Source organism: Dipodomys spectabilis, unplaced genomic scaffold (assembly GCF_019054845.1).
Source record: "Dipodomys spectabilis isolate Male_0828 unplaced genomic scaffold, ASM1905484v1 ptg000179l, whole genome shotgun sequence".
Lineage (NCBI taxonomy): Eukaryota > Metazoa > Chordata > Mammalia > Rodentia > Heteromyidae > Dipodomys > Dipodomys spectabilis.
Window position 1 is genome coordinate 4,359,833 of NW_024870856.1, and position 13,166 is coordinate 4,372,998.

Sequence of the window (13,166 nt, forward strand, 5' to 3'; positions counted from 1 at the left end):
CAGTGGGAGCACTGATCACTAACTGTGGAGGAGGAGCCTTGATGATCTCATTTGACCTTCTCACCCACTGGCTCCGCCTCCTGAGGCCATCAGAATTGGAGGATAAGGTTTCACTGTATAAATTTTGGGGTGAGAGGGATACAAATATTTAGACCATAGCATCCTCTGAATAGTATTTTAAGTTTTTAAAATAATTTTTAAAGCCCTTGAAAAGATCATCTACACCAAATGACTAAAAAAATCTACAGCATAATTAATCTCATGTGTCCTGTAGAATTTTTTTCATGAATTATTATATATTATAATATTATATTATGCTATTTATAATTTTGCATATTATAAATCATATAATATTATAAATAACGTCAAAATGCACAGAAATGTGTCCAGCCTATGCCCACATCAGACTAACCAGAACAGAGCGCTGAAGACAAGGTGGCAGTGGCTATGTACTGAGCCCGTGGTCCGTGTTGGGATGTACATGAAGTATGTGAATTCTTAGCATTATGACTGCATATATTTGCCAGTCTTGTTTTGTAGAGGTGAAAATGGAAGCCTGAAAAGATTGAAAGACGTGTGAAGACTGTTTATCAAGAAAGTGACCAAAGCGAATGTTTTAGCTCTTATTCCTCTGACTCATAAATCTCATATTTGCCACAGCCTACCAAACTGTATGATTTGCAATATGTCAACCATATGTGGACATTGTGTGTACTTTTCTTTCCATGAGAAAATGCATGCCATGCCTGAATTAAGAATGTCAAGAATAACTTCCCATTGGGAAATCTCCACTGGCTGGATGACTCGTCACTGGTTCCAGAAATTGGCAATGTGTTAAAAATTCTTTGGAGAGGGGAAGGCAGCGCTTACAGCTGTGGGTTTGTCTCAGGGGCTGAATCTCCACATACCAAGTAGCCATCACTCCTATGTCTGGCTTTAGGAAAGCTGGAAAATAAAGCATAGATGTAAATGAGCAGCAATGGTTCAAGGGTTGGATACAAAAAATTGGGAGATGAAGAAATGGAGAGGGGGGGAGAGAGAGAGAGGAGAGGGAAAGAGAAAGAGAAAGAGGTAGAGAAGGAGGGAGAGGAAGAGGGAGAGAGGAAGAGAGAAAGAGGAGGAAGTGGAGGCAGTTAGAGAGGAAAGAGAATCCATAAACCAAACTCTGACCTGTGATAGCAAGTTGACTGGAAAGCTACCGTTAGGAAAATGCAAGTTCATATGTTGGTCTTGCTACTTTCTTGAGAAGTGGCTTTGAGCAGGCTATTTCATATTTTCAAATTTCGGTTTTTCAATCGATAAAAAATAGTATAATTTATGTCACAGTCAAAATACATGTGAAGGTGACTGTGAAAAGCGCTGTATTGCGTGTGACTCCTCTTCCATGCTGGGTGAGCAGTTGTGACTATGAGAAGTGAGAACTTCGCGTGTGCTTACCCCACAAGGACAAGGCCCGCATCGACGAGATTGATGTACCTAGAAGCAAATGGAACACGAGGGCCCACACACCAAACTGCTGGTGTCTCTATCGTAGACTTCCTGCGTATGGTGTTCTATTACAGTACCCAAAGGGTCTAAGGAAGGTGTTCTGCTACTGGTTCTAGTTACCAGTCAGATGACAATGGATCCGCTTAGGTGACTTTTTACAATTTCTGTAGCTTTTTGTCCTTTATGATTTTTCCTCTCTTTATGATTATGTGGTATAGGCCTATTTTAAAAATTCATTTTATTTTTGCCAGTCCTGGGGCTTGAACTCTGGGCCTGGACACTTTAACTGAGCTCCTTTTGCTCAAGGTTAACACTCTAACACTTGAGCCACAGCATCACTTTCAAGTTTGGGTATAACTGACATTAATATTTCATTACAAAAACATGCCATTTTTGTGCTCACCCTTACTTTCCCCAAAACTTACATATAAGACACAAGATACAGAAATCAAAAGCAGCGACAAAGGAGGGGAAAAAACCCCCAAAAGCAAAATAACAAAATAGTGTGACAAAGGGTGAACAAATGTACTGTAGAGATACTCACTGGACACTATGTTGAAAATATGCTCTACAACTTGTGAGGGAGAGAGGTTGGGAGGGAAAAACTGGGAGAAGATGAAAGAGGAGGTGAAACTGTTCAAAAAGAAGTGTATTCGTTTCCTGACTGGTAACTGTAAGCTTCTCTGCATCACCTTTACAATAAAACTAACTAAATAAAAACAATATGACAATTTTATAAAGCACCAAGATCTTAACTTTTTTTGGGCCAAAGCAAGAGTTTATGAAACGAGGTGAATGAATATCATTCTGTCATCTTGTACATTTACTGTGAATGATTCCTTTCTTAGGTGTTTATGCATCAAGGGCTTGCTTGCTCTGGTGACTTGTTATTCCAAGAATAGGTCTTTCACTCAAGTAACAATCATTGCTTTTACCCCATTGTGCAGCTTTGGAGCCCTCCTCCAAACACAGAACAATGCTTTGCCCAGCAAAGAACTACCTTTCTTTTCCAAAAACAGCCTTTCCCATAATCTACTGGAGAGTACCTTAATTCTTTTCAGTTTGATGGAAAATAGGCAGTTGCCATGGGATTTAGTGCCATATTTATTCACCACAATGCCATTGTCATTAGGTCTTTAACTGCTCCCTGGAGTTAAAACAATCTGCTTTCACTTTATGAGCTCATATTTCCATTTAAATAGCTTGAAGGCTACATTTACCTCGTTATAAATATACTAAGATGGATTTGGCAAAAGACAACAATTTAGTGGTGCTCACAGTGCATGGATAAAGCAGAGATTGGCTCAATAAACAATTTGAGTATTATTATTTGTCTGTAACCTACTTTGTTCCATGAAGGATTTCTAAAGATGGCCAAATGAATTGGTTATCTTTATAAGAAAAATGCATAGAGCTTATTTTTCCTATAGTATTTTGCTGGATTTTATCTATTAAATAATACAACTTATCCCATAGATAATTTCCCAGCTCTCTGATTTAACCATAATTGCTTACCTATTGCGTTTTTCTGAAGTAGCAACAATACTATTTTTAATGTGTCATTTATTACTTTGGGTACTGGGACAGCAATATGAGTTTTGAAGACTCAGAACCACGGACAGCTGTCCGCGCCATACGGGAATTTTTGTTATGGATCAGTTGAGGGAATGTGTGTGATGTGGTTTAGATCCTTTGGACTGTGCTCAACAAGGGTGATAAGACTAAATACATATGTTTCTAGAACAGAATCCTTCTGGCACGCAGAGAGCTATTGAAATAGGTGGGGGAAATTCTCTATAATTAGCTGTGTGTGTATTGGGTTCTTAATACTGGGTTAATTAATTTTGGGCTATTAATAAATTGACTATTCTTAGTACGGATGCTAGCTGCTCATTTAGTGACCCCTGCCTTCAATCCTGTGTATTTCCCACACTGATGTCACGTCACCCAGGCTTCGCTGTTCCTATTTTATAGATTTGGAAATGGAAGATCAGATGAAATATCTAGACTATGGTCAATTAGAACTAGGATAGCGTCTGACATCTGTCTAATTAAGAAGCTGTATTGCTGATTATTTAAATATGGTTTTGTGACACAGTCTATACATTTATTACATGTGAACAATGCTGCTCACTCTGCTTTATATTCCTATGCTTAAGAAATGTCAAGCTAGTAAAATAATTACCATGAAAATGAACAAAAATTTTTTTACTATGGAGGCTGGAAGCCGGAGTCAAGTAGAGAGCCTGCCTCAAAAACACAGGTCTGCGAGTCCAACCTCCAGAACCAATTAGGTTGTTTTATAGTAAAGGAAGAAAAGAATGGATAACTTCATGTGTTTAATTTTAAAGGTGGTGCCTCATTGGATCTTAAAGCCTGTCCTCCCAAACCATCCAAATGGATCCTGGATATGACTTGGCTGAATTTGGTGGAACTTAGCAAGCTCAGGCAGTTTTCAGACATCCTTGATCAGGTAGCTTATTCTGTGACTACAGTATATTTAAGTGAATGTCATGATGAGCTTCTTGGCTTGCCATTAGCTACCATGTTTGTGCAGGAAAGAGGCCCATTAATGTTGTCACTCTTGATGGCATTGCATGCGCTTGCCCTTCCTGCGGTTTATCCACACTCCGAAGAAGTGGCTGCACTCACTGCAGACTGGTCCTTCGGGAGGAAATGGAGCCAGAAGTTTAGCTGGTGCTTCCTTGAGCTGCATACTCAGCGTCACCAATGGAAGGGCCACAGAAAGAAAAAGCCCATTGATTCAATTACATTGAACAGTTGCATATATTTAAGACTTCTCCTTTCTAAGGATTAAATAAAATGAAATATGAACATTATCCACCTAAATACTCAATTGCCTTTCCTTTCTTTTGTCTTGGTCCCTCTTGCTCTTCTTTTGCTCCTCCCATCACATTGTTTTGCCTCTGCACCCAGGAATGGACCCCTTGCAGACATTGGACCTCTTACCTTTACACATTAGCATCCTTTGATTCCTGGTGGTTTGTATGTGCTGGATTCATGGAAGTTGGGTATACAGAATAGGATTGGGAATAGCCAGAAAGCAAGTTCATGATCATCAGGTGACCCTAGAAAAGTAATTTTGGCCACAAGGGGGTATCCTTGACCACAAGCTGAAGTTTTATTTTATGTTCCCCCCCCCACCAGTAAATGTCCGAAGGTTGATTTTCAGCTTTCTCAGTTATAAGTTCGCCAGATGTGTAAGTGCTGTTATGTTTTGATTTTTTAATATTGGCTGAGATTAAAAAAATATTACCATGTATTTGGGGTATAACCCATTCTTTGTGGTTAAATAAATTATTTAGGAGATATTAGTGTCCTCCAATTTATTCTTCCCTGGAGCGGTCCTGGTGACCTCTCCCAGACCCCTGTCTGTGTGTGAAGAAGTCACTGACTTCTGGACATTGTATTTTAAGCCTGAACCATGCCAGAGTATGTTATAGTCTTGTATGATTAAAAGAGATTAGTTTTATTCTTACATGGTGATTCTATAAATATTGACCTGGAATGACTTTTCCTCTGGCTAGACAAAGAGGCACCTCTGAGGCCTTCATCAAAGGGAATATGCCAGAGAGCATAACATTTTATTTAATCTGTAGATGCTGTTTGTTTATTCCGCGTTTGTGATACGCCTGTTGCCGTGACGCTCGTCTCCCTTTGATTTCTAAGCTCTAGAGAACACACCATGTCCTTTTACTCTTTACCAAACTCCTAAAGGTAGCAGACAGCTGAGCATCCATTTGATGACGAATATAAAATGGAATATCTCAAATTACTCTGTCCTAATGGAGTATTGACCCAAACCCTGCTTATTCAATAACAGCTGTGTATAAAATGTCTTCCTTTGTGTCCAGACTGGCTCAGGGAAATTAGGAAACATGAATGAATAAGGCATGTTTTTATAGAACAAATCAGACTTCTTTGAAATAATGAAATTGAGCTTCCATTGATTTTTTATTAATCCTTGCAGATTTGTTATGAGAAAGGATATAAGAAAGCAAACACCCCTGGCAGGACCCTTCCTATTGCAAAAGTTGGCTGTAAACGGCCAGTAATACAGACTTACATTAGAGCAAATCACATAGGACTTCCTACTACCGGATTTGTGCACTAGGATATAAAATTTAAAAATAGCACATATGTCTGGAGAGGTTAAAAGGTTTCATGAAAACTATTCATCAGTACTACTGAAAGATTTTTCAGCGTGATGTGACATGTTACCTACCTTATGCTATTTTCAGATATCAAGAAATGAGAAAATGTGGAAAATTTGGTTCGATAAGGAAAACCCTGAGGAAGAACCGCTTCCTAATGCCTATGATAAATCTCTTGACTGTTTCAGACGACTTCTCCTTATTAGGTCCTGGTGTCCAGATAGAACCATTGCCCAGGTAAAAAGTTCATATTAAAAGAAACATAGGAGAATGTTTCAAAGGAGTATTTTTCTTTAAAATTTCGAGAACTGTTTGGCATGTTATTTTACCAATGAGAATTTCCTTGTAGACTTTTCTGTAGTTTTCTAGCAACACAAATGTGAACAATGGAGAAATAAACCACACATAAAATACTGAGGTATACATTTGGCCTAAGTGATTTATTAACCTCTTTTGGTCCGAGTTGTCAGACAAAAGAACTGGAGAAAACCATGCTTCTAAGCCTGGCGTATAAGCACAACACCCAGATAATGCGGTATTCTTTTATAATTTTATACTAACCCAAAAGCGATGTGGCTGCACCGTTTTGTGTAGTAAATCATAAGCAGGGGGAAGACAAAATCCTTAGGAGGGGGCGGTTCAGAGGGGAGCACCCTCTCTCACTCCTTGGTCATTTCTCTAGAAACTGTCACCGCTCGGGATGTAAAAAAGCACATTGTCCTAAAATGGTTTCAGTTTTCCATGTTTAAATGTGGAACCTGCCTCTCAAAGATTGTTTTCCAAGATCTTTAATCCGTTTTCCCAGCACCGAAGGGATTTTGGATTTGGTTTCATGATTAAAACGTGAACTCTAACATTCAGCACAGGTGGACTCCTTACAGGTTTCTGCAGCGAAGCCCCGGGGTCCAATCTTCTGGAGTCTGTAATAGAACGCAGCATGCTCCCCATTCTCTCGAGCACGCCGTGAGAACATACCCACCTCCAGCTCCACCCAGGGCCTGTGGAATCATAGAAATAACCAGATCCGGTGATTTGTTGAGAAAAGAAAAATGAGTTTTGCCACTCAGGGCACTGAGATCTCTACTCCTTTCAGTTTTTCTTTTTCAAGTTCATTACTTTTATTTTGCCCAAATGGATTGTGAAAGGCTTACCTTTTTTTGTTCTCCTTCAGGGTAATATAAAAGGGAAAGTTTGGCTGTCATAGTCTTTCTCCCTTCCTTTCTTCCTTCCCCTCTTTCCATCCCTTCTTCCCTCCCTGCTGCCTCCCTCTCTCTTTTATTTGGTCACTTTCTCCTTTTTCTTTCTTTTCTAGAAATCGCTGGGATTGGATGTGGGGATGTAAATCAACAAAGCTCCTTTGTAACTTTCTTACCTTATCTTGATCCTGTCATTCTCAGACTGTCCGTAGCCATGGCTCTTAAATGATCATCTTTTCTTCCTTCTTGTGTGCCCTGGTTCATCCTGTGTATTTTAAAAGAAATGGAAGGAACTTGATATTTTTTTTAGCTCTACAAGTCCAGCAGTGGCTACAGCCCTTAGAATAACACCCAAGTGCTAAACAAGGTCTAGAGGCTCATCTAGAGATAGGTTCTGTCCTCTGACGGTTCTGTTCTCGCTTTGGAATCCTTTTGTGCTTTGCTAGCAGACAAATTCATGGGAAACATAATGGAGGATCTCTGACATGGACACACTCAGTCCCCATTCTCCCAATTCAGCTATAGGCTGTGCATCACTGCGTCTCTGCAGCTTGGCTTAATGTCAGCATCCATGTCAGGAAACAGTTATCTGTCTGGTGGTAGGCGGGCTGGGGGTCACAGGGCGTCTCACCCCACACAGTTGGTGTCCTGAAGAATCTGCACAAAGGAGGGCAGTGCAGGTGAAAAGGCTCTTAGACTACTTCTTTCTCTTTCTCAAAGTTTTATTCTGCTTAATTGGGACCAGATGGGTTTTAGAATTGAGGAAAGAATTACCTCTATAAGAGGTAGCTTTTTGTTAAAAAAAATCAACAAGCTGTCACTTATTCGTTTAATATAGATTATTTACAGTCATTCAAGAGAAAGTTAAATTTTAAGTAAAGGAAAAATTCTTCTTTGGCATACTTTTTAAAATTTTTATTTATTTATTTTACTGTTTTTTAAAGATGGTATACAGAGGGGTTGCAGTTTCATAAGTCATGTAATGAGTTCATTTCTTTTTGGACGATGTCACCCCTTCCCTCTCTCTCTCTCCCAAATTTTCCCTGCCATTTGCACCCACACATTGCATAGTTCATTTTCAACATAGTGTCCAGTGAGTACCATTGCTGCATTTGTTTACCATTATTCCCTCCATTTCTGTGTCCTCCTCTTACCCTCCCAAAGACAGATAAACAAAAAGACAAAAAGAAAACAACAACGAAAAAAACCCAGTGTTTCCATTTTCTGGGGCTCATCTTGGTAAATATTATTTTATTTGATCTGAGCCACCTAAGCACTGTGCCTTTGTGTTCCTCTCCTAAGAGTATGTTCCTTTAGTCTCACTGTGTTTGAGAAGTGTTGCAGAAGCCTGGCCGGCCCATACCAGTTCATACTGGCTCAGGCGTCATCCTGGATGTTCTGTGGTTGTCGGGAGGTGATTTGCTCTTTCCTGCTCCACAATTCCTGCATGTGTGTCCACTTCATGCTTCTTACCATTGTGACTCGCCTAGCTGACTTTGTGGCCTAGATAAAGCTACTGAGTCCAAATAATAGCTCAGGCTCTTTTCATAAATAGGTCTCCTCTGGTATACTTTTACAGGGTTCATCAACATTATACTTCAATGTCACCTTTGTAACATAATACGTGAAAGAAACCTTTTACCCTCTCATCTGAGTAATAAACTCAGATATCTCCCTGTTGGAGGGAGTATCCACATAGCAGGGGGAGTCAGGAAGCAGGACAACTTGATATTCAATAGTGTAGACTCAGCTGCCGCCCAGTTCCCATCTCTTACCAGGACAGCAGGTGCTGGTAAGCTACGTTGGTAAGCTACGGTCACTGCTCCTCCAGTCTCACCTGTAGAAAGGAAGATAGGAGAGAGGAACATACCAAATGTGTGTGTGCGAGCGCAGAGTAACAAACATTTTGAGGTTGGAGAACAACATATTCAATAGGAGGATGAGATGTGATATAGTGGCCACATCTAACTCTGGATAATGCTTTTAAGTCAAAGGTAACGATTTAACAAGCCTCCCTCCCCTTGAGCTCAGGTGCATCCAAAGTACCTCTCCTTCAGGGATTTTAGCTCTCCCTAACTACTTTTTATTCTTCTTTAGGAAATAATTGGGGAGTCTCTTTGTGGCCTTTCGGAATGTTGTGTTTAGTGAAATCCCTGTTTGTTTTGGGAGAATGATTCATCTAACGAGAGAATCTGGATTTTTTAACCCCCTGGGAGAAGACCTGGGAATTGAAGGAAAATATTTGGGAGCATCCATCATATCTCAGAGAGAGAGCAGTGAATCAGCGTCATCCTGAAAATACTGCTCCTTGAAAAATACCTCTTTCCCTTGCCTGAAAAAGGACTGTATTGTTAGTAGAGATGATTTTAATGGTGGTTAATAGAGTTGATGAAGTAATTAATCCTGTGGACAAGGGTTTCATTTAGATGACAAAATTAACAGCGAAAGGTTGAACAAAAAATGTAAGTGATGATGACAATGAGAAGAAAGATTAGGGGTTAAAAATTAAAAATCATTCGGCAGTTTGGGTTCTGAGCCTTTAGCTCTATGGTTTCTCTTGATAAGTCATATGTCCCCCATCTATAAAATGAGCATAGAAACAGACAGCAGACCAAACAAGGAAAAGAAGTGTCTATCCTAGTTCCCTGGCAGAGTTAGGATATTGCAAGGGACATCTTAGAAACACTTGGCGAGCACGTTGCCTTGCATGCCGGAAGGAATTGGAACTCATTTTGCTGACTTCTGGACTGTTCTTGGCAGGCCCGCAAGTACATCATGGATTCCATGGGTGAAAAGTATGCAGAGGGCGTGATCCTGGATTTGGAAAAGACTTGGGAGGAATCTGACCCACGGACGCCACTCATCTGTCTCTTGTCCATGGGCTCGGACCCCACCGATTCCATCATTGCTTTGGGGAAGAGATTAAAAATAGAAACGCGTTATGTGTCCATGGGCCAGGGCCAGGAGGTCCACGCTCGAAAGCTCTTGCAGCAAACCATGGCAAATGTAAGGCTAAATATCGAGTTTCACAAACACTTCGAGATTATGATGTGGACGTGATAGATGGTTTTATTTAAAATATTCCATAGGTTAGGTAATGGGGAAATCATTATTACATGACTCAAAGTCTGCCTGAGTTGCTTTATACGAAAGATCTTCTAGGCACACACAAAATATACTTTTTTTTTTTTTTGCAAAAGATGTGACTTATTTGTTTCTTAGAGTGATCAGATTTCCATGTAAAAAGTCTTCCATTCTAGACGTCTATTCTTGGTTCCCAGTATTCTGAGAATGCAGGAGGAGGAGAAGATAGGTAGCAGGTATCTAAATTCAATTGATAAAGCCTCTTCGCACGCAGCTTTCTTCAGTCTAGACCCCATCCGTTCGGTCCTCTATAGAAATTCAACTTTCCATCTTCCATTAGGGGAAGCAGGGACATGTTAGGGGTGGCACTTTCAATTGTCTTAACTTTTTCCCTCACTTCCAGAGGAACCTGCTGCTGTTTGTTCTTGAGCGTCTTGGGGAGTTATGGATATAAATCAGGTTACATCTCAGCTTTGCCTGTATTCCTCTCTATTGAATCTGTTTTAAATGCTACCATATTTTCATCCTCATTCTCTTTATGCATAGGAGTCATGACTTTAAACCATCCCTTTTATTGTAGTTTAGTGAACTTTAGAATGGAAGCTGATCTACCTGGATGTTTTCAGCCAGTCACCATTCCTTGGAATTTCCGTTGTCTCCTCTTACATTTTTACTTTGGTTACTACTACAATTGGCATGGTTGTATACCATGAGACAAATACAAGGAATGAAATCAGCAACAAACCCCGATAGCAGCTCAATTAAACATTGCTGTAGCCTTCAATGTGACCCAGATTAAATCAAAGCGACTAGTGATTCTGTACATTTCAATTATTTAATTTTGAAAGAAAGTCATCATTGGAATATCTGGGTGCAGCACAAAATAATTTAATTCCATTTCTTGTTGTTGGCTTAGGGAGGATGGGCACTTCTGCAGAACTGCCACCTGGGTCTTGACTTCCTGGATGAGCTCATGGACACAGTCACAGAGACGGAGTCTGTGCACAGCGCGTTCCGCCTGTGGATGACCACCGAGGGGCATAAGCAGTTCCCCATCGCGCTTCTTCAGATGTCCATTAAATTTGCCAATGAGCCTCCACAGGGCCTCCGGGCAGGACTGAAAACAACGTATGGCGGTGAGTCCAGGGATGCTGTGGAGTCCAGACAAGATTTTGCACGTAAATTAATTAGTGAAGTGGAATTAGCGAGTCGAACTCTTCTTAGCTGCTGGGGGCAGTGAGCATCTTCTCCCATGCGTGGGGAGTGGATGCAGGCATGATTCATGAATCCGGCTCATCATCCCATGCCTTCTGAGGTTATCTTTTCCTGATATTATCCTTTTGGAGTCTGGGCTGTTCACCAGCTAGACAGTGGCCTTCTTAAGTGAACATGAAAAAATGGACAGTTTTATGGCCTGTCGGCTTCGTAATGAAATAAATACCGGAGCCTTGCCAATAGGAGAGTGAGCTGCAATCACATCCAACTTCACTTACATTAGAGCTACCTGTGAGAACATCAGCCAAATTCAAAATGAGGTGGTAGCAAGCAAACTGGGCAAATAACCTCTGGATCTGGGCATGTGCTTTGGTCTTGGCTTTTTCTGTGTTGCATAAATGTCATATCTGGCCCTCATGAAAAGAACGTGGAGCTTGGAGTAAGATATATGGATTCTGTTCTTTCCTGCTGACAGCCTGCTTGCATGCCTGGTGCTCCTCCCTGAAATCACCCATATGTAAAGCAGGAACAGTAAAATCCATCAAGAAGTGGAAGACATTATAACTAAAGCAATGTCCTTAACAATAACAAAGTAATTATTACATTTCAAGTTAAAAATATGCCAGGAGACTTTTTTTTGAGGGGCTCTAATTAGAATCAATTCTCACCAGTGTAATATGGTAGTGTTAGGAGAAGACAAATGGGAGGATACTGATAAAGAATTAAGTACATAAATAAATGCATAACAGTGATTATTTGGGACATGTACTTGGATTGCAGTTAGTTCTTATATACCTTATTTAATTACTGTTGAATTAATAGTCGGCTTCAATTATGTCTCAGATAATGATATAGTAATCATTACTAATAGCTATAATAATAATAATGACATTTATCTTAAGTGTCATTTTTACTCATCCCTGTTTTATACTCGTGTCAGCACATTAGGAACTGTTCTTCACAAAGCATCTGGTTGTACCTTTAGTTGTACAGGGATTTCAATTCAACAGGTGAGTTTATGAATACATTGTATCTCAATCGAAGTCACCACTTCCACCATTTTTTACCATCTGTCCCAACCTCACCCATTCCCTTAAGTTCCTGGTTTTATTTTTCACCTATGTACATTGACTACTAGGACTTTATTCATCCACCCTTCCTCTCTGCATTAGTCTGCAGGTCAAGGACCTCCCCATTTCTGATAAATAAAAATGTTTTGTCAGAAAAACATGTTTCTTTCTCAGAGAGAAATGGTCTACGGATATGCAAAGCTTAAATTATAATTATTATGTGAACGGAATAAAAATGTCAAATTCAGGGCACTTTCATACCAGAAATTTGCAAAAGTAATTGCTTATAAAGGAAGTAGAAAGTGATAGCATCTGGGGGATAATAAGTCTATTCATCTGATTGACCACCTAGGGGTGAGCCAGGACCTGCTGGATGTTAGCCCTGGAGCCCAGTGGAGGCCCATGCTGTACGCAGTGGCCTTCCTGCACTCCACGGTCCAGGAGAGGCGCAAGTTTGGCCCCTTGGGGTGGAATATCCCCTATGAGTTTAACCAGGCGGACTTCAATGCCACCGTGCAGTTCATCCAGAACCACTTAGACGACATGGATATCAAAAAGGTGCCGCTGTGTGTGCTGCCTAGGGACGCTGGGGACTGGGGTGTGGGTGGACACGCTTTCAAGACCACTCGGCTTTGGAGTGAGTCATGCAAGGCTGTGCTGTGCTCAAGGGTCTTTAAGTCACAGAGATAAGTGTCTAGACACTTGTCTCTTGATTCAAGGAAAAAGAATAGACAAGCTTCCATGATCACTTTATTTCTTAAACCTAAGTTGACATCCTATGAAAGACAACTTTGAAGGATTTTTTAAAAATAGGGCTGAAGCATGGAATGGAGAGAAATTGTTTTTAAAATTTTAAAACTAATACCAGGTGTTGGTGGTTTATTCAATTTTTTTTTTTTTGGTTGGTGGGTTTTGAACTCTGGGCTTGGGTGCTGACT

General features: G+C 40.4%; 1 protein-coding gene across 1 annotated transcript in view; it reads left to right on the top strand.

The window, feature by feature from the left end:
- Dnah5 (dynein axonemal heavy chain 5) overlaps window positions 1-13,166 on the top strand; it is a 193,492-nt gene that overhangs the window by 161,667 nt on the left and 18,659 nt on the right. The window contains exons 67-71 of the mRNA XM_042695192.1: window positions 3,840-3,961; window positions 5,751-5,900; window positions 9,620-9,865; window positions 10,860-11,079; window positions 12,581-12,786. Coding sequence (XP_042551126.1) covers window positions 3,840-3,961; window positions 5,751-5,900; window positions 9,620-9,865; window positions 10,860-11,079; window positions 12,581-12,786 — 944 coding nt within the window. The remainder of the gene's footprint in view (window positions 1-3,839; window positions 3,962-5,750; window positions 5,901-9,619; window positions 9,866-10,859; window positions 11,080-12,580; window positions 12,787-13,166) is intronic.